This window comes from Stegodyphus dumicola, chromosome 3, assembly GCF_044657685.1.
Source record: "Stegodyphus dumicola isolate Sdum_Otavi_A_Nest chromosome 3, ASM4465768v1".
In the NCBI taxonomy this organism is placed as follows: Eukaryota; Metazoa; Arthropoda; class Arachnida; order Araneae; family Eresidae; genus Stegodyphus; species Stegodyphus dumicola.
In genome coordinates this window covers 207791503-207815916 of record NC_140770.1, presented here as the reverse complement: position 1 = coordinate 207815916, position 24414 = coordinate 207791503, and the positions used below count along the sequence as shown (strand labels likewise).

The following is a 24414-nucleotide window of genomic DNA, read 5'->3' as shown; positions in this document are numbered from 1 at the left end:
TGATGCTATCTTCCATTCTGCACAGGATGTCCAAAATGAGGTTGATTTGTTTTTGGACTCATGGTCAACTTTGAAACTAAACTACTAAACTTTGAAAACTGCTAAAATATTAGCAGAAAACCATAGATTTGAGTGGTGATTATTACCCACACTAGAGGTGCATTATTAGCAGCCACTACTGAATTGTGGCCACCAGAAAATATCTGTTTAAAATTTATTTTGGGTATGTAGATGTTGTTAATTTTAAATAAATTGCCCACAATATTATATTAAATCAATATCTATAAATTTATATTAAAGTGCTTCAATATGTATATAATAAATTAATTACATATTGTAGTCACTGGCTGAATTGTTTGTATGTATTGGCAACTGTTTCTCGCTAAGACTTTCATTGGTAAGTTTCTCACTTTAATGTGACAATCCAATTCCTGAACAAGCACTGAGAAACAATAAATCACTGAGAAACAAAATTAAGAACTAAGGAAAGATCAAGAACTAAAGATTAGCAAAATTTTTAGAAATTAAGACAGACACTGAGCAGGATCTTTTGAGAATCAAATATAGGGTGCGGCAGCTTTCATAGTAAGATATTAAAAGCACACCATAAAGCAGTAACTGTAATTTATTTATTACCTCTTATGTCAATTAATAGTTAAAAGGTATGCCATTTACTAATGTTTAAATCATTGCCTATTGCGTGGATTACTTTTTGAATATGATGCCCCCTCTGCACAACACATTCATCTAGGCGGCATTGGAAGCTTGCCATAACTCGGCGTAACGTATTCCCTGGGACATTGCCGACAGCAGTTCGGATGCGATTCAACTCAGGAATGGTGGCACAACATGTTCGGAAAACGTCTTGCTTCAGGTGCCCCCAAAGTTGGCATATGAAAGATCAGGTAAGCAAGGCGACTAGGAAATGTCACCAAAACGGGAAATTACTCTACCTGGAAATGTCTGTCGCAATGGTCCGTCCATCTGGAACTTTTCCATAACGTCCCAAGTTGAAATGTTGCCGAAATAGACGCTGGGTAGCAATAACAGAGTAGTTATTCTTGAGCAGCAAAGGCATGATGCTGTGCACTCCAACGACCCATATCACTGTTACACTCGAAATGGCAGCTCATTAGTACATGAATGCGGCATAAGGTGGTGCGCATTCATGCAGTATGTCACTGTGCTACGCAAGTCAAATTATGCTATGAATGCTGCCGCACCCTATATAACTGATGACCTTTTGAGGATCCACTATAAATAACACATAAGTACCAAAGACCTTTCAGCTTTCCATTTATTTACAACAAATTAAGAAATTCTTTAGAGTTTGAAACAGCAGTGAAGTTAGTCTTTTGCTATAAATACTCTAAATATTACAACTAATTTCTTTTTAAATTTTAAAACATATTTTTCTCTAATAATCACTGTACTACAGTAAATTTTCAGTTATTTTTCATGTTTCTGTCAGTTTTATTAATTTTAACCACTTAAGCAAAATCTTCCCAGTCCAGATTTATATACTGTTATAACAGAAAATAAAACAAAACATTTAACATGTGATAACATATTTAATATCTGATGAACTTTGCATGCAAATAGTAATGCAAGACTGAATTAATTATGCATGACATTTATCCGTCTGTGTGCAAATTCATATGCGAGTGATTACAGGGTTCGTACACATTTCTGCACATGGAAATTAAGTACTTTTAAGGACTATTAATGAAAAAAAAATTAAGGACCTAGGAACTGAATAATTTCAATTAAAACTATTATCTATGCCTGAATTTCACTTTTGTAATACCATTCTAAAAGTAAAATAGATCCCTAAGTAGTGAGCATTATTACTAAACATGAATTAATGAACATAATTATTAATAAGTTTGAGAATAAAATAAACTTTATGCAACTTATCAAGTAGCATTTAACATTTTACACTTATAATAGTTGGACATATTTGAAAGAAGATAAGTGACATTTACGTTTTACTAATAGTTAGCTTTATGTTGATATTTTTATTTCATTTTGTCACATACTTGGTCAGTCTAGAGGTTTAGTATATAGCAGGTGGATTTTATGTCAAACGACATAGCTTATGACCAAATTTCACTTTTGTAACACCATTTTAAAACTAAAATAGATCCCTAAGCAGTGTGCATTATTACTAAACATGAATTAATGAATATAATTGTTAATAAATTTGAGAATAAAATAAACTTCATGCAATTTATCAAGTAGCATTAAATATTTTACACTTATAATAGTTGGTCATATTTTGAAAGAAGATAAGTGACATTTACGTTTTACTAACAGTTAGCTTTATAATGAGTTTTTGTGCATCTCATTTTGTCACATACTTGGTCAGTCTAGAGGATTAGTAAATAGCAGGTAGATTTTATGTCAAATGACATAGGTTATTATGAGAAGTAAGATCATAATCAGTATGATTCATTACGACTGAATGTTGTCACTGCTGCTGCTTGTCTAGAGATAGACCTGCTGATTAGAGCAAACCTGAAAGGCATGATGTAAGCACAGTTGGCAAGTGTTGAAAGTTAGTCAGTCTCTGTTTGATGCAGTTAGTGTCGTAGCTTCGTGTAGAGTTCCAGGGGTTGTAACCCAGTTAATATACTTTAAGGTTCCAATAAGCCATTAAAGCACCAGAGGTGATAGTTTTTTTTTTTTTTTTTTATTATTATTATTATTATTATTATTTTAAGTCTCAGTAGATGCAAAGAATAAGTTTTACTTGATTTTTTACATTTTTGTATTTTATCTTGCGACCACGGTGACTATTAATGAAAAGCAATAACTCGTTTTAATATGTAGAGATAATTTTTAAGAGTAAGCAGTTAGTTATAAATAACTAAATTAGGTAGTTTGATAACCTTAGTCATTATGGATTTACATGATCACTATAAAATTTTATTTTTTAACAATATTTGTTAAACAGCCCGATTAAAATCAAAGTTTCACAGTTTAAAATACATGTAATTTATGACATTGATTCTTGAACAATATTAGTATAACTACACACTAAAAGCTACAAAACATTTATGTTTTGTAACAACAGCACTCAACAAAATATTTATCCGCCATTTTAATTTGAAGCCTTCCCAGGCATTTTGGCTAGTTTACAATTAGAGATTTGTCTCAATATGCAAACTAATGTTCTCGCTAGTTTCTGTGTACTTTATATACTAACTTGTCAACTTCTCCACAATATACCTATGAGGGTTTACTTGATCTGGCAAAAGTTAAATAGTCCAACATCCCCGACAGACATGAAGCATATTATTGCTATGTCTGAGAGTAACTACAATATCAGACAAAGGTTTAAATAAGCCTCTTATTTAAAAAGAACTTAGAACATAAAGGAATGTTCTGATGCAAACAAAATCAATTACAGCTCACGATGATGTAATTAAACAAGAACAGTAAAATTAAAACTAATAATGTGGACTAGTGGTCAAAGATTATACAATTTAATTTTAATTTAATCTGGCTCAGTAACTCTATCATATGAAGAAATAGAAATGGGAAATTATAGCCAAGACTGAAATCAAACAATTGAGTAAATTACATAATAGTAACTGCACATATCTTTGAACCATAATTTTCTTTATGTACTCAATTTCTTTCTTAAACACGTTATTTTAGAATTTTTGGATTTAATTAAGGATTTCTGTTATTCTAAAAAACACTAAATGCATTTAGAATGTATAGAAAAAGTGGCTAATTTTATATCTTTAGTAATATAAAATATACATGGTAAAGGCCAGTTACAGAGCTGATGTGGCAAAATTTTTAGAATTTAGTGACACACCAAACAACAAAATCTAGAGATGGCAAAACTTTTAAATTTTAGAGCAGGCAATGGAAACAGAATTTAGAAAGGCACTAGCAGCAGAATTTGGGATCCACAGACATTGCATCAGGTGGGAAAATGGCTAGTGCCAGCTATGTGTATGATGCATTAAGACATATTAGATGAATCTTTAAAATTGTAAGTTTTCAATTTCTTTATTAATAAAAAAATCTCTTTCTTGTCTGCCTATGTGATAAGATTAGAAGCATTTTTAATATCTTCCATGCTTGTGTCTAGTGAAAAGTAGAAAAAATAAAGGGAAGATAAATATGTTAAGATTCTAGTATCAGAAATAAAACATTCAAATATTATGTTTTCATTGTACTTCCAGACGTTCTCCAAAAATTAAGAAATTCATTTAAAAAAATATGAAATTTTTTACAAATACAAATTATATCTTATATTCATTACGTATTAATGCCATAAAAACCTTTTTCTATCAATCTTTCTAAAATTTCCAAGGTGCCATGTCTAAAAATAATTCCACTCTATAAGAGCAAAAAGCTAGAAGAGATCTCGCAATAAAAAATTTAGAAAAGAAAAATGTAAAGCAAATTTTTAGGAGAAACCTGATACACATTTGAACATTCTAAAACTACACGGTAAAAAAACTTATGACGTAAATTGCAAAAAAAATATGCCTAAGAAATGTTAACTAGCACTCAAAACCGCAGTTGTAAAAAAACAATGTATATCTAATTATAACATTTTTTATATAAAACTACTGTATATGATGGCATATAAGACACACCCTTATTTAGAAGGCCACACACATGTAGATGTAGAAAAAGTTGTGTGTCTAGATCTTTATCCGGGCTAAAAATAGCATTCAGTATTGAAAGTTAACATGTGTCCTTCACGTATAAGATGCAGGTAACTTTTTTAAGACCAAATTTAGGAAAAAAAGTGTGTCTTATACGCCGTCAAATAGGGTATTTAAAAATACACCTAAAAATTATCCAATGCAAACTTTTCAGATTACAATCCAATAGTTTTTTGAAAACATATATATATATATATATATATATATATATAATATTATATAAAATTTAAGTTTCTAGAAATAGGGCAAATTCTAGTCATTTAGAAATGGAAATTAGCAAGCTTCATGTCTTCAGCTTGCAAATACCTTTTTACGTGTTACAAACATGATGTGCATTATATCCCTTCAGGGGGCATTTTTTACTTCATGGATGTTCTTATAAACATAGACATTTATATATATACATGCATGAAGGAAATACAGTGTTATTTCACTTTGTAAAGTAATAACACATTTAACAGGCATGTTAAAATAACTTAGAACAGAAAATTCATTAAAAAAATGCATAAAAAGCATCATAAACATTGGGTACTTTAAAAAAACAAACCTGTAGCTATCATCATATGAATTAAATGTTTTGGAATTAAAATCATCTTCCATTGGATTCCAATTATCTAGCTCTAGAAGCTCTTCTTCAATGCTAACAAAGAAAGAAAAACTTGCCATTATGTAAAAATGAACACATAAATTATAACAGAAAGTAACAAAATGCACCTGTTACATTAATAATTTCTTAACTGTTTTCTCATCTATAATATATGTAGTTAGCACTAAATTTTAAAAAACATAACTTCATCAAATAAGCAGTTCAACGAACTTTATACAATGTAAAAAAAAAATAGTTTTTATATTTTAGGTTACTTTGTAGAACAGTACAAAATCCAGATCTATGTCCAGAATCATCTAAAACATCTGGATCAGTGGCAACCCCCTTTTTCTTTAGAATTTTTTTTTTTTAATTCTTTATTTAAAAAGAAGAATTCTTAGGAATTTGATTTTTCTTCATAATAAAAATTTAGTGTTGTTTGAATTAAGAATAATTGATTTGATATTCAGATAAGCCCAAGACAGATGCCAGAGGGCAGTAGAATTTTAGTAAAGGCAATTTTTTTTTTTTTTTTTTTTTTTTTTTTTTTTTTTTTTTTTTTTTTTTAAGTTAAAGGTACACCAAGCAACAAAATTAAGCAATGGCAAAAATCTTTAGAACTTAGGTAAGGCATTAGAATACAAAATTTTAGGAAAATGCTTTGACAGGAGAATATTGGACTTTGCAGAGACAGCACTGGACTGCAAAATATCTCCCGCTTGCCCTGGATAAGACTTAGATATATGTGAGAATTTATTTATTTGGGACTCATAAACCTTTATCATATGCAAGAAATAGGCATAAGTATAAATAAGACTAAGTATAAATAAGACATAAGTATAAAAACTAATATAATTCAAGCTTATCTTTGTCAGCATGCAAAGCAGCAAAATAAAATTTAGCTTTACATGTCTATAGTTGCAAGTCTCATGATTAATCACCAATAGTATATAGCAAGCACTAGCTCAGCTTTATGATATTAGCCTAAAAAGCAAAATTTTCCAATTAATGGTATTTTTAAAGCAAGGTGGAGATGTGGTAATAAACGAAGATGATATAACAGAAGTTTATCATTGCAATGGCAAAATCCCAATGATCATTCAACGAATGGACAGCAAACCCAGAAAATATGGCTATTGCCACTTGCGACACAGAGGTTATTGAGAACGAAAAAATTTTGTTTGACAATATTATGAGAATGGATATTATGAATGGAATTTGTAATAAAACAAAAAATTACGTCTATCAGTAGAACTGAAGAGAAAGCATTAGCACAAAAAACAAGGCAAATTAAACAACTCACGTTGAAAAAAATATTTAATAAAGCAAACAAATAAATATTGAGCTCTTTTTTGGGGGGGAGGGTAAATTTACATTTCTTTAACATTTTAACTGCCAATCTCATACCAGAATGTGATATGGCATGAATGTTAAAGGGGCAATCAAGCACTAGCATGCGGTGCAACATCTCAGCAGATCACCAAGATAGCAATGATTTTGGCACTTGCCAACCATTTGGCGACATTTTGTTCCAATTCCAGAAAAATTCTCACCTTTTAAGAAAGCTTTTATTTATCACTGCCTTAGCAGAAACTAAGCTATATATCAAGGAAAATTACTGGTTTCTTTTCCTCTTTAATCTGACATATCATTTTGAAATATGAATACTTGTTCCCTTCTTTTCACCACCAATAATTTCCCATGTCTGGTGATTTCGGGGGGGGGGGGGAATCTCCTTTTTCTGCTTTTTAAATCAGGCTAGGAATACATGTTAAATTTAATGTTTTACTTTTCACAATCATAGGTATAAAACTTGGTGCTATCTAAACATAAAGCACTGACTATTGAAATGGTAATAACTGAAGTAGATCAATTTTAATAATATTTCCCATTAAATCTCTTCTAATTTTGGCTCATTGGCAAGTTTAATATCAGACAGATATCATCCTGGGGAAAAAAAAAACTTTTAATAAATTAACTGTCATACGAGTTCTATTTATCAAAATTTACTATTTCTTCCTTTAGTGTGGCAGACAATGCATTAAAGCAGAAAAAATGGATACAATACAAGCCATTTTTGGAAAATCAAGCCTGCATAAAAAATTTCCTTACGCTGTTAAAAAGTTCAGTGCAAAGAGAGAATTGTGAGGTGGCTTCTTATGCAAGCTATTATAGGACAAAGACATCAACTGGTATAGTAATATGATTTTTCAAATTTAATAGCACTGATAGAATTTAGAAATATTAATGAAAAAATAAACGGATTACAAGCAAAATTCACTTCAACTGTATAGTTATTATAATTATTTAACTGGAATCAGAATTTAAAACACTAGAAAATACACCAAAAAAACCTCTTATTTGATTTTAATTAAAACTATTGAATTCAAAGAATACCAAAAACAGGTCACTCTTCGTCAAGAGCAAAAAATCTTTTTAAAACATCTAGTAGCTTGCACAAGGTGTCATCTCATGATTCTTTCTTTGCACATAACTTTACTTTCACTATTCTTTTTTTCCCTCATGAGGACAAATTTTCAAAAATGTTTTATGTGTTCCCTTGTTAACATATTGCTTGCCAAATTAAGGGGGAAACATTAAATACAGTACAAAGTCCGTAATCTGGACGTCGTGACTTCGGCGATTCCGGATTATAGATCATCAATTTAAATCAGATAAGATGGCATGCAGAAATTATAAGAAATAATAAGAAATAAATAATAAGTTAGAAATAAAGAACAATTAAGATCTAAAGGGTATCAAAAAAAAAGCTTAATATTTATTTTTTTACTTTATTAAACATTTCTTTCAATGTAAGTTGTTTAAGTTGCTTCGTTTTCTGTGCTAATACTTTCTCTTTAATTCTATAAACAGACATAATTTCTTGTTCAGTTACAAAAATACACAGTTCAAGTCCTATAATTGTTGGGTCAAGAATACCAACTAACTTGTCAATCGAAATTTGTTCGTTTTCAATATACTTTCTGTCACTTTCTTCACTATCGGAAGCGGTATTTTCTGGATCTAGAACCATACTACATAGTTCAGCGTCCGCTAATTGATGATTGGGGCATTGTCGTTGCAATGAAAAACTTCTGTTATATCATCTCCAAGCTTAATTTTTATAAAATTGCTTTAACAGTCTGCAAAAAAATAATAAGCCAGATCCAATTAAAAGATTAAGGAACAGTGCAATCTGCAACATTAACTGAAATGCCTTAGAATCAGTAAAGATAGTTTTAGCCTAGCTTATACCGTATGTTATATGTTAAACGCACATGTTCGGATTATAGATCATTCCAGATAACGGACATCCGGATTACGGACTTTGTACTGTACGGTTAAATAACTGAATGACGAAAAAGGCCCCCTGTGCCTGACTGCCCTCAAAATTGTTAGAGTTTTCATTAAAATTTATAGTATATAACAATATATCTAGAAAGATATATAACAATATATCTATATTTCTAGATATAACAATATATCTAGAAAGATATATGGTCTAACATGCAGAGAAGGTACTGCAGTCATGCAGAACATCAGCACTTCTGGTAATAATTTGCAGCCAAAGTAAACTATACCTTGGTTGAAAGCAATAGTTACAGAAAATTAAGCTTTTAATATAAAAATATTTAATGAACATTATTTTTGACAGCTTTATATAGTCCAAGTATCAGTTCTCATATTTCATACATTTGGAATTCAGCTAAAGAGTTTACAAAGATGATCAAACTCATCCAAGAAATTAAAATCATGTTCCGACTAAATTTAGCTCCTGAAGCTATATACGAGGGCAATCCCAAAAAAAAAAGGTCTCCTATATTTTTAGATATACAAAGAACCGTTTATTTTCTATAATTGCTACATCACTTTAAAGATTGAAAAATGCTTTATTTTTCAACATAATCGCCATTTCGGTCGATGCATTTTTGTAGACGCTGTGGCAGTTTTACAATGCCTATGTCATACCAGCTTGCCGCCATGCCCTTCAGGAAGCGTTGAACGATCATCTGGAAACCTCAGGAACCAAAATGCACAGAGCATCCAGAGTGATCCTCCGATCTTTACACATGAGTTCCTCAACTTTCGCGATTGTCTCGTTGGCAATTGACGGCCTCTTGCTTCTTTCTTCGTCATGAATTTCAGTACGACCGGCTGTAAACTAAACTACACCACTTGCGAACGTTTTTGACATCCATGCACGGCTGTCCATACACTTCCGTCAATAGGCGGTGAATTTCAACGGGTTTAACGCCTTTTGCGTTCAAAAGTCGAATAACTGCGCGCACTTCGCACTTGGTGGTAACGTGTATCGGGAGCTCCATTTCGAATGGCTGCCAAGCCAAGACTGAGCATCCGAGCGAAGCGCCTGCGTGCTTATGTGGTAGCGGAGGAGGCACCACTCACAACAGTGTTGCCAACAACCGAATTAAAACTTTCTCTATGTCCCCAAAAAACAGGAGACCTTTTTTTGGGGATTGCCCTCGTATCATTGTGAATACAGATCACAAATACTTTAAAAATAGAGTAAGCCGTGAGTGCCTCATTTCATGAATAAATTACTTAAACAAAAAATACCTCAGATGACAAATGATGTTTCAAGTTATGAACATTCACGTTGATAATATGCGATTTTCAAAGGTGTTTTGAGGTAATGTATGTCACACAGTTAACACTCAAGACTTCTGGAAACATAATTTTAATTTTTCAATTGCTTGACGTTCATTCACAAAGCTTGGTAGCAGGTGACTTAAGCTTCATTCATACTGTGAACTTGGCTTTCGCCATGGCATTGGAGTTTTTGCCATGTGACGCAGACAACATACAACGGTATCTGAAGGTTACTACTGAACAGCCAGTCTGAATCATACTGTGATTTTAAAATCAAAAATGGTCTAAGCCAAGCTTTGTGGTTAAGCAACCAAACCTTGCTACATCAGAAAAACTGGTTTAAGGACTTTGCCTAAATGGTCTGACTTTTCAACTTTATGCCACTTGGTATAACAGCCAACCAATCTCAGCAAAGCAAACATCAATTGACGGCTTCACTGAGTCAGCTACACATTTACACATGTGCAACTTTTCAATTCCTTCTCTGATTGGCTATGATTTAATACTCTGTTAAAAAGGTGTGAATGTGCTTTATGATGATGATTCCCCCCCCCAAAAAAAAAAAGCTGGCGAGATTTGCACCCAGCTAACCGAAAAGTAAAAATTTTTAACCGACAAAACTTTGGTCTAAATGCAGTCTTAAAGAACCACTGAAATCAGCCTGGAAGAAATAAGGCCAGATAGGTTGCACGCAAAAACTTTAAAACACTTTGATGCTCAGAATTAGTGGCACTTTTCAGTTAGACAGGCACATATGGATAGCTGCCAAATAATTTAGACCTGTGAACATCTTGCATACAAACCTGACAGGAATCATTTACTGTCATTTCCAGTATTCATTTAAAACAAGCAACATCTATTCTTACTCTTGTGAACATTTGGTATTCAAAAATGCTGAAAATTTAGGAATTGTCACGAAGTGAAGAGAATACCATCTCTCTCCCTCTCCCCCCCCCCAAAAAAAAGAGGGATTTGGTAACAAATTGAACATGTAACAAAAATCATGAAACAAAATTTAATTTTTCTGAAGGAGTTAGATGCATTGCAATGCTTCTACCTGACACAGCAAGAAGAGCATTCGTAAAGACATACGGTTCGAAATATCCAGATTAAGTTTCCTAACATAAAAACTTCTTTTTTGTATATTCATGAAAATTAATATTTTCTGGTCACTCAAGCAAGTAGTCTCAAAACATTGCCCCCCCCCCAAAAAAAAGCTGGTGGGATTTGCACACAGCTAACCGAAAAGTAACTTTTTTTTTTTTTTTTTTTTTATCTGCATTGTGCTTTTAGACAAAAATCATGGGCTAGGAAGTGACGAGTGAAGACTAAGAAGTTGTTAACATAAACTTAACAAGAAAGAATTATAACTTCAGAAGCAGCAATGGAATGCAATTGTGAAAGAAATGGCTTTCACAGAGGAGAAAGAAAAGTGATTCAGTTCTCTGATCCACAGAATTTGTGCAAGATGCAAAGTTTTTACATAACAATATCACCCTGATAAAGCAGTAACAAGCATTTTCAATGACAATGATGTGTCTCACATTCAAAATATTTTAAAACATAGGCAACAAAAAAGTCAAATTGAATAAATTTTGAGAGAAATAGAGGCCCAGTGAGTCTCATGCACAGATGATTGGTGCCTAGAAACAAAGATAAGGAAAGATACCACCTGGTGCTTTTATAGAAGAGAAATACACCTCTAAACAATACCATTTTCATTTTCCACACATCTATTCTTCTTTGTACAATACAATCAAATTTCAACTATTTTATTAAATTAATTTTGGGTTTATCTTTTTTGTTTTATATTTAATGATTTCTATTAGTTTGATCTTATGAACCTGCATACGAAGTACTGCTGAAAAGTGTAAATAAGTAATCATCTGTGGTCTAGGAATAGGTTTATTTATTTTACATTAATTCTTATAGAGAAAATTTACCTCGGTTTACAAACATTTCAGGTGAAGAACTTCTTTCAGGAGCAAATTAAATTCATGACTGAGGTTTCACTAAACTGCAAATCAAAATTTACTTATTTTTTAACTAATTAAAACTGATTTGATTTTTAATATCTTCCGCATTTTGTACCTTTAGGCTTTTACTATCTGTCCTACTTGAGCCACTCTGATCAAATACTGAAGTCAGGTTTGCTATCTTTTACTTTCTATTTTTCAAGAAACAAGTTTCAAATAGCCATAACTACTAAGCAATACAATATTGATATATGAATTTCACGAGAAGGGAAAGAATTACTTGGATGGTGAAAAGGGAACAGTTTTGGAAATACAAGAAAGCAAAATATTTAGTCATCCAAAAATTTAAGGAGAGCCTAGAAAAAATTTTAACTTCTAAGAGATGTAAAGAATTCAGGACAGGTGCACTTTTACAATCAAAAATCTTCTGATGATTATACTATAAATATAGATAATAATGGAATACATTGTTATCAAGCTTAATTAAATGGCATACTAACAACTGCAATGTTAGATACATACACACACACAAAAAAAAAAAAAAGTTTCCCTCAAAGATGCAGACAATTTTTTCTGCATAATAGGTACTACTTTTATTTTGGCAGCAATTCTAGTTAGTTCCTGGTTTATTTAAAATAATAAATAAATTACTTTGTATTGGTGTTGCTGTGTTTTGCAAATTAGTTCTTGAAAGAAAATGAATGGTAATAATTTTACATCATTAATATTTTAAATAATTATAATTTAGCGTAATTTTCGGAAGAAAGGCCGCATCTGCGTAAACGCCGCACTCGAGAAAAATGGCGGGAAAAAAATTACACAGAAAAGCCGCAATAGATTAAATTGCGCGTGACATCGTCGTGGGCCGTATAGATGCAAAAACTCAACCCAAGTCCTGATATATGACATACCAATTAAGAAAAATGCATGAAATGAAACCATAACTCAAAAATAAATTAAAGGTAAGAAATGTATAGCTTCTGTGCCGTTTAGAGACATTTTCAAAAAATTTCCGCTCCCTTCTTACTTAAAAACTATTCAACAAGTACTTGTACCCAAACTGGTGGGATCTGTATTTGGCTGAATGCCAAGAAAAATCCATTCAATCTGAAGGGGAAATACGTCAGAGTTCGTTATTGCGAGGCAGGTGGAGTCGTGTCCGCCTTTGAAAAAAATTGCGAAAAGGCAGGGGTGGGAAGAGGATGGGTACTGGAAGATTCATCGAACCACAGAGGAGAGAGACTATTCAAACTGATGAGAATGTTGATTTGAAAGGGGGAAGAACGTTATTGTTCTGAGATCTCGTTTAGGGTGAATAAGGGTTCAAGGGAAAGAAGGTAAACAAAATAACGTTCGCAAAAAGCAAATGAGTGGTCTTTTGTGTGGGAACAGCACCAGTCTATGCACAATGACAAGGCCATCCAAACTATGTACAATGACCATCATAGGAAATATTTTATTTTCAGTGCACCTAAACGCCGCATGGGTAGAAACGCCGCACCCGCTGAAAATTTAAGTTTTAAACACGTAAACGCCGCGGCGTTTCTTCCGGAAATTACGGTAATTACTATTAACTTGAAACATTGAAGACCATTTTTAGTCCGCTCCATATTACTTACCATGTTCTTTTTCATTTATACTCTTTAATATAACATTTGGTGAAGTAATCATAGAAAACTGAATAAAATCTTAGCATATCTCAATCAAATCAAACTGATTTTCCTTGATTTTTGATATACTACTCTTCTGAAATCTAAATCTGGTACGTAAAGGATTACTTCCAACAAAATTATTCATAAAAATTAATATATATGAAAATTAACAAAAATCTTGAACTGAAACAAATATACAATTATATATATTATACAGTACAAAGTCTGTAATCCAGATGTCCATAATTCGGAATGATCTATAATCCGGACCTCAAAGCTACAAACTTTATGCGCATGCATAAACGCATAATGCACTTACACATACGCATAATGCCTTTAGACATGCACATTTAATGTATAATGGACGGTATAAGCTAAGCTAAAATTATCTAAGGCATTTCAGTTAATGTTGCAGATTGCGCTGTTCCTTAATCTTCTAATTGGATCCGGCTTATTATTTTTTGCAGACTATTAGAACAATTTTATAAAAATTAAGCTTGAACTTTCAATTATGTCAAAAAGAGTTTCCAATTCTGAAGCTGCCAAAGGATCTTACAAAGCGAAAGCACGTTTCGATGTTCATTAAACAAAAAGTGGAATTGCTGCAAAAAATGGATAAAGGGCTATCTGTCTCAAAATTATGCGAGAAGTATGGCATTGGAAAGTCCACTATAAATGATACAAGAAAAAGGAACTTTTTGAATTTTTTGTGGAAGCCTCTTAAACAACTTACATTGAAAGAAATGTTTAATAAAGTAAACAAATAAATATTAAGCTTTTTTTGTGTGTGTGTAAATTTTGATACCCTTTAGATCATAATTATTCTTTACTTCATAAATTATGATTTCATATTTTAATTGTATAATTTCTGCATGCCATCTTACCAGATTTAAATTGATGATCTATAATCCGGAAAAAACCCTAATCCGGAATCGCCAAAGTCCCGACGAGTCTGGATTATGGACTTTGTACTGTACATTTTAAAAAGTTAGTTTTGAATTAGATGAAACATTGGAAAATTAAAAGTTTACTAGTAGAAAAGTTTACCTCATTATAATGGAGTTAGATATCCACTTTCAAAAAATCAAAACTAAAAAAAAAGTTTAAAAGATTAGTAGGAATACAAAAAGAAATAGTTAAGACTGAAAAATGAAATTATGCAACAGGAAAGAAATAATAAATGTACTGAAAATCTAGTCTAAAGAGAGTCAAATATAAAAACACAAAAAATTCCAAAGAAAAATTAAATTTGGTCATTCTTAAAAATATTTTACAGAGCATAAAATATGTGAAACAATTAAGGAGCTATTACTTTTAGATTTCAAAGTAAAAATTCATGAGCAAGTATTACGTGGTGGATTGATGCATATAATATATACATATATATAAATTGTGAAGCATAAAAATAGTCGCCATAATATTTACGATAAGATTAAGTTGAAGAAAAATCCAAGAGGGGAAAAACATAATAGATTTTCATAAGCTAAATTTTTAATGTAAATTAAACAACTCGCCAAAACGAATCAGGTGAAAAAAAGTATGTTAGTGAATTAAGGTATGAAACGGTTAAGGTGCGGAGGCACGAAACCAAGCATATCATTAAAAACATCTGGAAGCATTTGCTTTTTTGATGCTTTTTGCCACCACTTACAGTGGAACCTTGAGATACGAGTTCCAGCGGTATAAGTTTACAATTGGGTGCCCCTTGTTTATTGGAGATTCTTTTTTGATGCCAAGATCGGCACCAGGAAGTCACAATTTCAAGATGGCCGCTACACAAAACCAAAATAAGAAGTCGAAGAATTGCACAAGATCTGTGTCCATGTACACATCGATCCGTTTTTACTTAAAAAAACATCCTAGAATTGCACAAACTAGGCATTGCGCACTGCCTTAAATATGTCCATGTACACATCAATGTATTTCCATTTAAAGAAAATCGGGAAGCTAAAACAAAGTTAAAACTATCGTGGTAACCAGAAGCGAGGTTTCATCGCCAAAAATTTTTTTAAAATGTCGCCAATCGGAGGGGCACCCAATTCTACACTAAAGCCATTCCAGCATTGAGCTCATATAGCAGATTTCTCGTATTTAGAAACAGCTTCCCAATTGCAAATAATGGAAATCCAGTTAATCCATTCCACACTTCCAAAAATATTAATATAAAAATCAATTTTTCTAATAAATAACACTGGTAAATAACATAACCATAGTTTACCTTTATGATAGCTTCTGACAAAAGATAGTTTCCGACACCGACCTTTTAACTGCTTTTCATTAATTGACACCAACAACAGCTTCTCAACATCTTCTAAGAGTCTGAGACGGTGCTTGGAAGTAATGGTAACTTCTTTGGCTACATCAAGTTTCTTAATTTCTTCCCGCTTCTTCAGAACAGTGCAAATCGTCAACATCGAAAAGCCGTAAGTCTTCGCCAATTCTGTCACACTTACACCACTCTTGTTTATCTATGATTTCTTTCTCAATATCAACGGCCATGGCTTCCTTCTTTTTCTTTGCAGAACTATCTGAGGCAACAATCTTCTTGGGAGGCATTGTGAAATAATTATTTTCATATTAAATGTCATAAACAATTGATTAACAAGTGCACAAACACGTAGACCAAAGAACAGTGAGTGATCTGACAAGGTGATCCCCCGAGCCGAGCCAGATCGAGAAACAGGCCATGCATACCAACAGCCTGGCTATCTGCACGAGTCAATGCTTCTAGTTAGAGACGAATTTTTCGCACATACTTTCCTCGTGTATAGAGGTGTTCGTATCTCAAGGTTCCACTGTACACTCAAGTAAATAAGAATTCAATTGGTTACAGTCAATATCATATTGACGTTATTTCACCATTTTACACTGCCACATAACCTTTCAATAGTTTGTGCATGACAACAAGTATCAGGATCGATAAAATTGTATTTATGGGTAACACAGAAATGTTTATATTCAGCTTCTCTTAGTTCTTCAAGTATTATACCTTTTCAAACAGTCTGTGTGTATTATAGTGCCATCAGTCAATTTTAGGCAGAGCAACTAAAATTATTCTTTTGTTTCAAGCAAATTCTGACGCACACCCATTAAATGGAAGGACATGACAGACTTTTTTTTTTTTTTTTTTTTTGAAAAAATAGATTTTCAACTTTGACAATATTATGAGAGCTGACTGTTTTAACTGATGGCCTAGGCATTAATGCATGGCTATAAACTTTCCTCACAAATTATTCCAATCAACAACAGTGCATTGATTCATATCAAGTTGATACTGATAAAATTCAAGGACAGTTAATTCCAAGCACCATACATAAATAAAACTATCAAGCCAATTTTGAGAATGTAATGCTTCTTTTTCTCGGCATGTCCATCTTCATATTTCTATTTCGGTGCTTCTTTCAAATTAAAGCAAAGCTTCATTTTATGGCTTTTCATGCATTTTCTTTCAGAGTGAATAATTTATCGTTCCTGAAGAAATTGCATGGAAGATGTTTTATCATTAGATAAGGCCCAGATTTTCCTACCATGTTAAATACAATAATAAAACACAAGTGAACATATCTTTAGAATTCATATCCTCATTGTGTATGTGTATACCTGTGTATGAATACATATTTAAATATTTACATACTTATATACATGCATACAATGGATACATACATCCATGCAACACATACATCTCTAAAGACCTGTTTCCATTAATGCGTTGCGAATGCGTAGTATCATTGGGAGAAACGCATATGCAGACGGAAGACCATTTACATTATTGCGTTGGATTTACGTGCACGGAAGTTCGGTGGTCGATTGCATTTATTGCCACCAGATGTCTCTGTATTTAACTTACGAGATTTGGACTCTTAACATATTTAAATTCTATGTTATTGGAAATTTTTATTTCTGCTTATGAACTGTGAAAGTAAAGTACGCTAGCAATTTTTAGATAAGTAATGTTATAATGCATATTATGATTGCATAGAAGCTGAAGTAAATTTTTAAAATTTCTTTGTGTTTCTAGAAGCCTTAAATATTAATGAAATAATATATATATTGTTAAAACTAAAAGGTATTGTTACTGAAAAATAAATAAATAAATAAAATAAAATAAAAAAGTTAAACGAATTAAAAATAGTTGGTATTTTAAAAATACAGAGCAACTGTAAAGAAAGGTTCACAATATTTACACAAGCTGGATAATTTACATAGCTGGATAATTTATTGAAAATCTCATTTGTTTTAAAAAGCACTATGTGCAGTTATATTTTTTGTATAATTCAAAAACTATTATTTTTAATTTAAAAACTTTTTAATTCATATAACTTTATAAAGGAAGTTATAAAAAGCTTTTTCTCTTTATATATATAGACACATTAGGTAAATAAAATAGAAATATTTAATTAATTTCTGCACTTCTGCTGGAGAGGACTGAATTTAAAACAATCATTATAATAAGTTTTTTAAAAAAATATTTATGGCATACTGTCTTGTGTTAATTGATAGTGAAAGTTTAGAGCTGGAAATATCCCAAACTCTCAGCACATGCATGTACATTCACATAAAAGTGAAAAGAAAAAATAAGTATATATGTACAAGGAGAATGCTTTAAATTCGTATTATATAATTTCCAAAATAAATTTTTTTGCGGCAAAAAATTTAAATAACTAAGAGTATAAATAAAACATTACGTTTAATGCATATAATAATAGAAATAAATTATAAAACACAAATATAGATGAAATTGGAACAAGAAGTTAAGAAAGTTGCAGCCAGGATAGAAAAAGCGTATGGAATTCGAACTCTCGACCCCAAAAGTTAAACGATGTTATCGTCAACTATACCACTAAGCTATCATCATAAAACTTAATTTTTTTGGTCGTATTTCAGTGTGTTATCGTCTAAAAAATTCACCAAAGTTTCTTCTTCAGCTTCTAGAACATTTCTTATTTTAAAAAATATATTGTCTTTTAAAGTGCCCTTCCAGTTGAAGTTAAATGGGCTGCTAAAAATATATTCCATGTGCTTACAACTATACGTTAGCCAAAAAGGTATATTTATAAATAGAGAAATATGAATTTAACATACTCTTTAATGCAGTGAAATATTTATAAGGCTATCAAACTTAAGTTATAATTAACATTTTTAGTTTTTACCTGTTTCAAAAGAAAAAATAAATATTTCAGTGCCATATCTGATTTGCTATAGCAGTTTGATATAGTCAGACGTTCATTTTCATTAAAGGTAAATGTGTATACAGAATTAGGAAATAATTGTCAGGACAAATTTTGCTATTTCATGGACTTCGAATCATACTTTTTGCACCTGATTTCCTTGAACTGAATTTCTTGAATGCCTGATTTTTTTCTGCGAACTAGTAATGTAGTTGCAGTTATCTTATTTTTCTTATCTTTTTTCAACTAAATTCAGCTGATTGCTGTCTTTTTCAGTAGGCAGATTTCTCGCTATAGTGCTAATTCAGAAATAAGTATTTTTTAGCAAAGCATTCTTTCCCTAAGCCAGAGTCTGGATTAAAGACTTTTGACTGTATTGTATATATTTAAAGCAAAGAAATATTCTTAAAAATTATTATTTAAATACACAGTTTTTTAAAAGTAACTCACTTATATTATAATAACTTTTTTATTGGTGGCTCATGTTTGAGAAAATTATTCAATGAAATATCACACTAATAAATAAAAAAGCTAAAATTATATTTCAGGGTGTACCTTGGCGAATGGCCAGCAAGGCATGAAAGGTCAATAAACTACATTTTAAATTTTACAATGAAAAAATATAAAAGGAAATACATGTTATCACATATATGCACTACAAAAAGGAAATATAGACTTACCATATTTAGAATTTTCTCAGTCTGTGGCACACAAAATTCCTTAACAGCTTCAAAAACTTACTAGAATATGCATACTGCTGTCACCACATAAATTCACAAAAATAAGAGTAAAAAATATCTGGTTGGTGGCATTTCTTGCATGAATCTTTCTTGCGACAAACCCATTTAAAGCTACCTGAACAATCTTTACATTCGACCAAGCACATTTCCTTCGTACAAACAGGACACTTATAAAAACTACTAAAGTAAACCTTCATTTACACACCAGTCAATTAATGCTCTTTTTTTCCTTTCCAAATCATATAGTAACTTTAGAGTCTCATCACATACAGCTATTTTATGATGTACAGCACATAATAATCAATATACTTCCTAACTTACATCCAATAAAAAAATAAACCCTTACAAATATTTTCCCTTCAGTCAAATTCACCGCAATAATGCAATCAATCGCATTATAATAGGGTTTCCATAACATTCAACTACTCAGGTTACCATAAATGAAACAATTTAGAGAGAAATGAAACAACTTGGCAGTAATCCAAGGGGGACCCTGAAATATATTTTTACCAAAAGGTTTACTTAGTACCCATTATAAGTGACCTGTTTGTAGCAAGGAAATGCGTATGGCCGAACATCGAAGGATACCAGCACTATGGAGGATATTTTTTATGCTTATCTTTGTGAATTTCTGTAGCGACACCAGTATACAGATACTAGTTCAAATAATTTTAGGAAGTTTTTGGATGCTGTTAAAGAATTTTGTTTGACTGAAGACAGGAAAATTTCTAAATAAGGTAAGTTGATATTTCATTTGTGTACTGCTAAGACGAATTTTCTTTTTTATGTTATTTTACTGTTTTATTTAAAGTATAGTTTAATGAGATTATACAAGTTTTGTTGGCAACTCCTTTGACTTTCTAAGTGAAAATAGATCGATATGTACATTGACAAACTCAAGGGAGTTAGCAATGGCAAGTTTGTGCAATTCTCTGGTGATTTTTAGTGAAAATAGGTTGATGTATACATAGATACTGAGTTTGTGCAATTTTTTTACATGTTAGATCGCCACTACACAAAGCCAAAATAACATGTCAAAGAACTGCACAAACTTGGTATGCATGTAGTGCCCTAAATCACCAAGGGGCACCAATAAATATATTTTTACCACATAGACTAACCATAAAGAATTCTGTCATACACTGCAATGCTTTTGTTTGAGGGGGATTTTATTACTCTAAATTTTATAGCAGAAATAATACAACATTTACTTCTAAATAAGTTAAACTGCTACTGGTAAATTCGTCTCCTTTAGCAACTTCACAAGAGCATTATTTTCTAGTTTTCTCCATTGTACAGGGAAAAGCACAGGTCTTTTGGAAAAACTTAATTTTGCATAGAATTTCTTTAGAAAATGATCTGATGAATTTTGCACTTTACAAAACTAGCTAGAATATGCATTGTATCTTTTCTTGGTAAGATGGGAGGGATATATCTAGAAAATTACTCACCTTTGTTATAAATGCTGGTGTTTCAATTAAAGAATTTACAGATGCGTAATCAACAAATTAGCTTTACTTACATTGCTCATTATTATAAATAATATACAAAATTATTTTCTTGTGTGATCAGATTCACTTCATGTGTTTTATTTGCCGAACTATAGATTATGGCCATTGTCACCAAGTTGCGAATATGTAACCAGACTTTTTGAAAATCCCTTTATCAAAGAATATGTATCACACATAAAATTAATGATAAAGTAAAATCTTCGGTAAAATCCTAGGAGAGCCCACACGCTTGGCGACAAACTAGAAAAGTGCAGAGTCACCCACTGCTTCGCACATTTCTCAAAATCGCCAACTTGGACAATAACAAGTTAAAGAATTGCACAAACTTGGTATCCATGTACACATCGACCTATTTTCACTTAAAAAAAACATTAGACAATTGCACAAACTTGGCATTACACATTCCTTTGACTTTGTCCATGTACACATCGATACGTGCCATATAAATGCGCATTTCTGAACATTACCCTTAGTTCAAGGATTTATGTAGTTGGAATATCTAGTGTATCAAAGTAGGATTACCAAGATTGGTGCAATTATCGCCAACCAAAAGCATTCGTGCCATTGCAGCAAGGGTGTGGGCTTTGCTAGGATCCAACCAAATCTTCTTCTGCATTGAAATTCACAACTAATATCTTTGGGTTACCACTTTATTTTCTAATCTTTCTAAATATGGACTAATAAGAAATACAATGATAAGTTCAACTAAGAAGGCTGAAGTTATTGCAGCCAACAGATGTGCTAACACATCACACAAATTTAATTCGAAAACAACTGAAATTAAATTATGGCAAGATTTTCTCTTTGTTGAATTAGAAAGTGTTGCAAGTACTATATAACTGCAGTATTACCTTCTAATCTAATGTTTAATGTTGAATACTAGCCCAGGTATTCATTAGCACAGTTTCGAATACCTGCCATAAATACCATCAACAAAAACATACACTAACCACTGACCATGTGCTTAAGTGTTAACTGTCAGAAACATAACAAATCTTACAATTACTTTTGCTTTCCGATGCAACAAGAAGAAAAAAAAAAGAGAGAGAGCCAAAGGTAAAGAGCGTGCATTAAATAAACTCTTTTTAGATTTTTAAATGCAATCCATGTCTACTTAGCATGAAAAATTCTTAACAAAGATTTCATTAAAAAATATGCAATATGAAGGATATTGCTGGAACGTAATTAATGAAATACATCAAATTAAGATGATGATGGAGCAAAGTAATCATTATTATTAACTACACTTACCAAAAAAAAAAAAAAAAACCTCAATAAAAATCATAAGAAATTACAATGTACTCACATTAAAGTTACATTTATAAAGGATAATTAAAAAATAAGTCAGTTTATGAGACTTACTAACACAGAAACTCACCAAATTCCAAGCAGAATAAATTTAGAAAATAAAACACCAAGTATGAAATACGGTACACTTTGCAGATGCGCGCCTCTCAAACGAAAACATGTGCGTCAATAATTTTACTCCAATACACTCACTCGCACTGAAAAACCAGATGCCAGAACTGAAGAACTTTGGTTGCCAGGTATTTCTACGAAATTGCCAGATGCAAAAATGTTAAAGTTTTACCAAAGCTAAAGGAGGCAACGTCACGGTAGTACGTAATATCAAAATCTATCTACAAGCAGATGAAGTCGTAATGTACTTAATTCAATGAGTTTATTTAAATGCATTTTAAGTTCTGATTTATGAAATGTAAGAAATGCCTTTGTTAAATGCTTATGTATAATATCTCAGAAAATGTATGACATCATCTGCTTCCAAAATAAATATTAAAAAAAATTACATGTATCAAACTCAGAAAATATAACGGGACAGTCTGGACACAGTCGGGATGGAAGAACTGTCATTTTTTGTAATCTACTTGTCAAAGAGCGAGTCTCCCGTCATCGTCTCGATCATTACAGGGATCGACGCACGACATTCCGAGGTGGAACAGCGTTCGAGATAGACATCTTATCGCTTCGCTCTCCGTTTCCTTGAGTTACTACCACCCCCGCTACTGTACCGAGTTCATCGACCTCGCCTCACGGGCTCTGGGTTGTTTCTTCTTTGGCTTTCGCCTCGCAAAAGCGTCGCCTTAACTCCACTGCTGCACCCTTCGCTGGATAAAACAGGTCGTATTTTATTCTTTCTTCTGATTTTCTTTATTCACCGTGCTGATAAGGGTACCTTCGGGTATGGCCGCTCTAGTTAGGCCCTTTTCCAACTTATTTGCCTCACATGATTAATCAATATGACGCAACAAACTTAACTGTAACTAATAATAACATAAACATGGAAAATTCACCTCCAAACTCAGAAAATCCTCACATGAGACATCTCAATGATGAACCCAACGTTCTCCAATATTATGTCACAAAATTACTTTATCCAATGACGTCGAAACTACCAGATCCTTAGTGGAAGATATCCAAGATATCCGTAACGACCCAAATGTGATTATGTCCGATAGTGATAAAAAAGAACTAAACTTTCTCCTTGTAAAAGCCATTAATCAACTGCGTATGCAGGAAAACGAGATGGCCAATGCAAAAATTAACGAATTATAAACCTCTAATGAAAAGCTCGCTAAACAATTTGAAGAGATTAAAAACTTCTGCGACATACTTCAATCCACTACTGGTTTCAAAACACAAAGAAAACGAAAATTGCGCCATAGACAAACGGATTCTGACTCCGATGAGGAACCTTCCCTCAAAACCAACAATCGATATAAACAATTATTGAACCAAATAGACGACATGCATTTGGACAACGAAGATGAATCAGCCACTCAGCTCTCTACCACCCCTGTTGGTTTTTCCGTTAAATCCTATGTGATATATCTGACTTCGAATCTAAAATTTTCTGAAGAACACAAAAACCTTGTCTAAAACTTAAAGGTTTATTCAACTGCAACTTTAAAAATGATGAAAACTTAACATCTTAAACGGAAACTTAACATCTTAGGTGAAAACATTCAGAATGCTTTAAAGTAACAGCTATGCCGGCAGCGTATTTCCAAACCCTACCCCACTTTTCGAATTTTTGACGTCACGGAAATATCGACTAGTTTCACCTGGCAAAACGGCGTACCCCAATTTTGACTACTACGGCGCGCTTTCGAAAGAATTGTGGTGCCGAAAATAGTGTTTAGGTGGTAATTGTGAGATTTTCGCAATTTACATTATTATGAGTGGAAATTTACGCAAAATCTTTAGTGAATGGTTATTGTTTATCGCCGTAGTATATCTGAGGAAAGAGGAGAATAATTCACTGCTAATGTATACATTAACAGTATGAAAAATTTGGAAGGTGATACTCGGCAATAAATGTGATGCATTCATCGCAAAATTCAGCGACGCCAGTAAAACAAACGAGAGTGTTCGAAAAATTTATCCACATCTGAAGTCACTATAAAAAAATTGTATGTGTGCCAACACAGATATTTTAATAATAATAATAATAAACA

General features: G+C 32.1%; 1 protein-coding gene across 4 annotated transcripts in view; it reads right to left on the bottom strand.

Annotated features, from left to right (window-relative positions):
* Positions 1-22470, bottom strand: part of LOC118205810 (uncharacterized) — a 145103-nt gene extending 122633 nt beyond the window's left edge. For 2 of the 4 annotated variants that reach the window (XM_035378097.2, XM_035378104.2), the window contains exons 1-3: positions 22317-22466; positions 14567-14609; positions 5242-5334 (exon numbers count right to left, since the gene is read on the bottom strand). In XM_035378097.2, the coding sequence (XP_035233988.1) occupies positions 5242-5334; positions 14567-14571 (98 nt within the window). In that variant the 5' untranslated portion in view covers positions 14572-14609; positions 22317-22466. Of the gene's footprint in view, positions 1-5241; positions 5335-14566; positions 14610-22316 lie in introns of all 4 variants that reach the window. The other 2 variants (XM_035378120.2, XM_035378118.2) reach the window with 2 other exon arrangements.
* Between the last annotated feature and the right edge of the window lie 1944 nt (positions 22471-24414).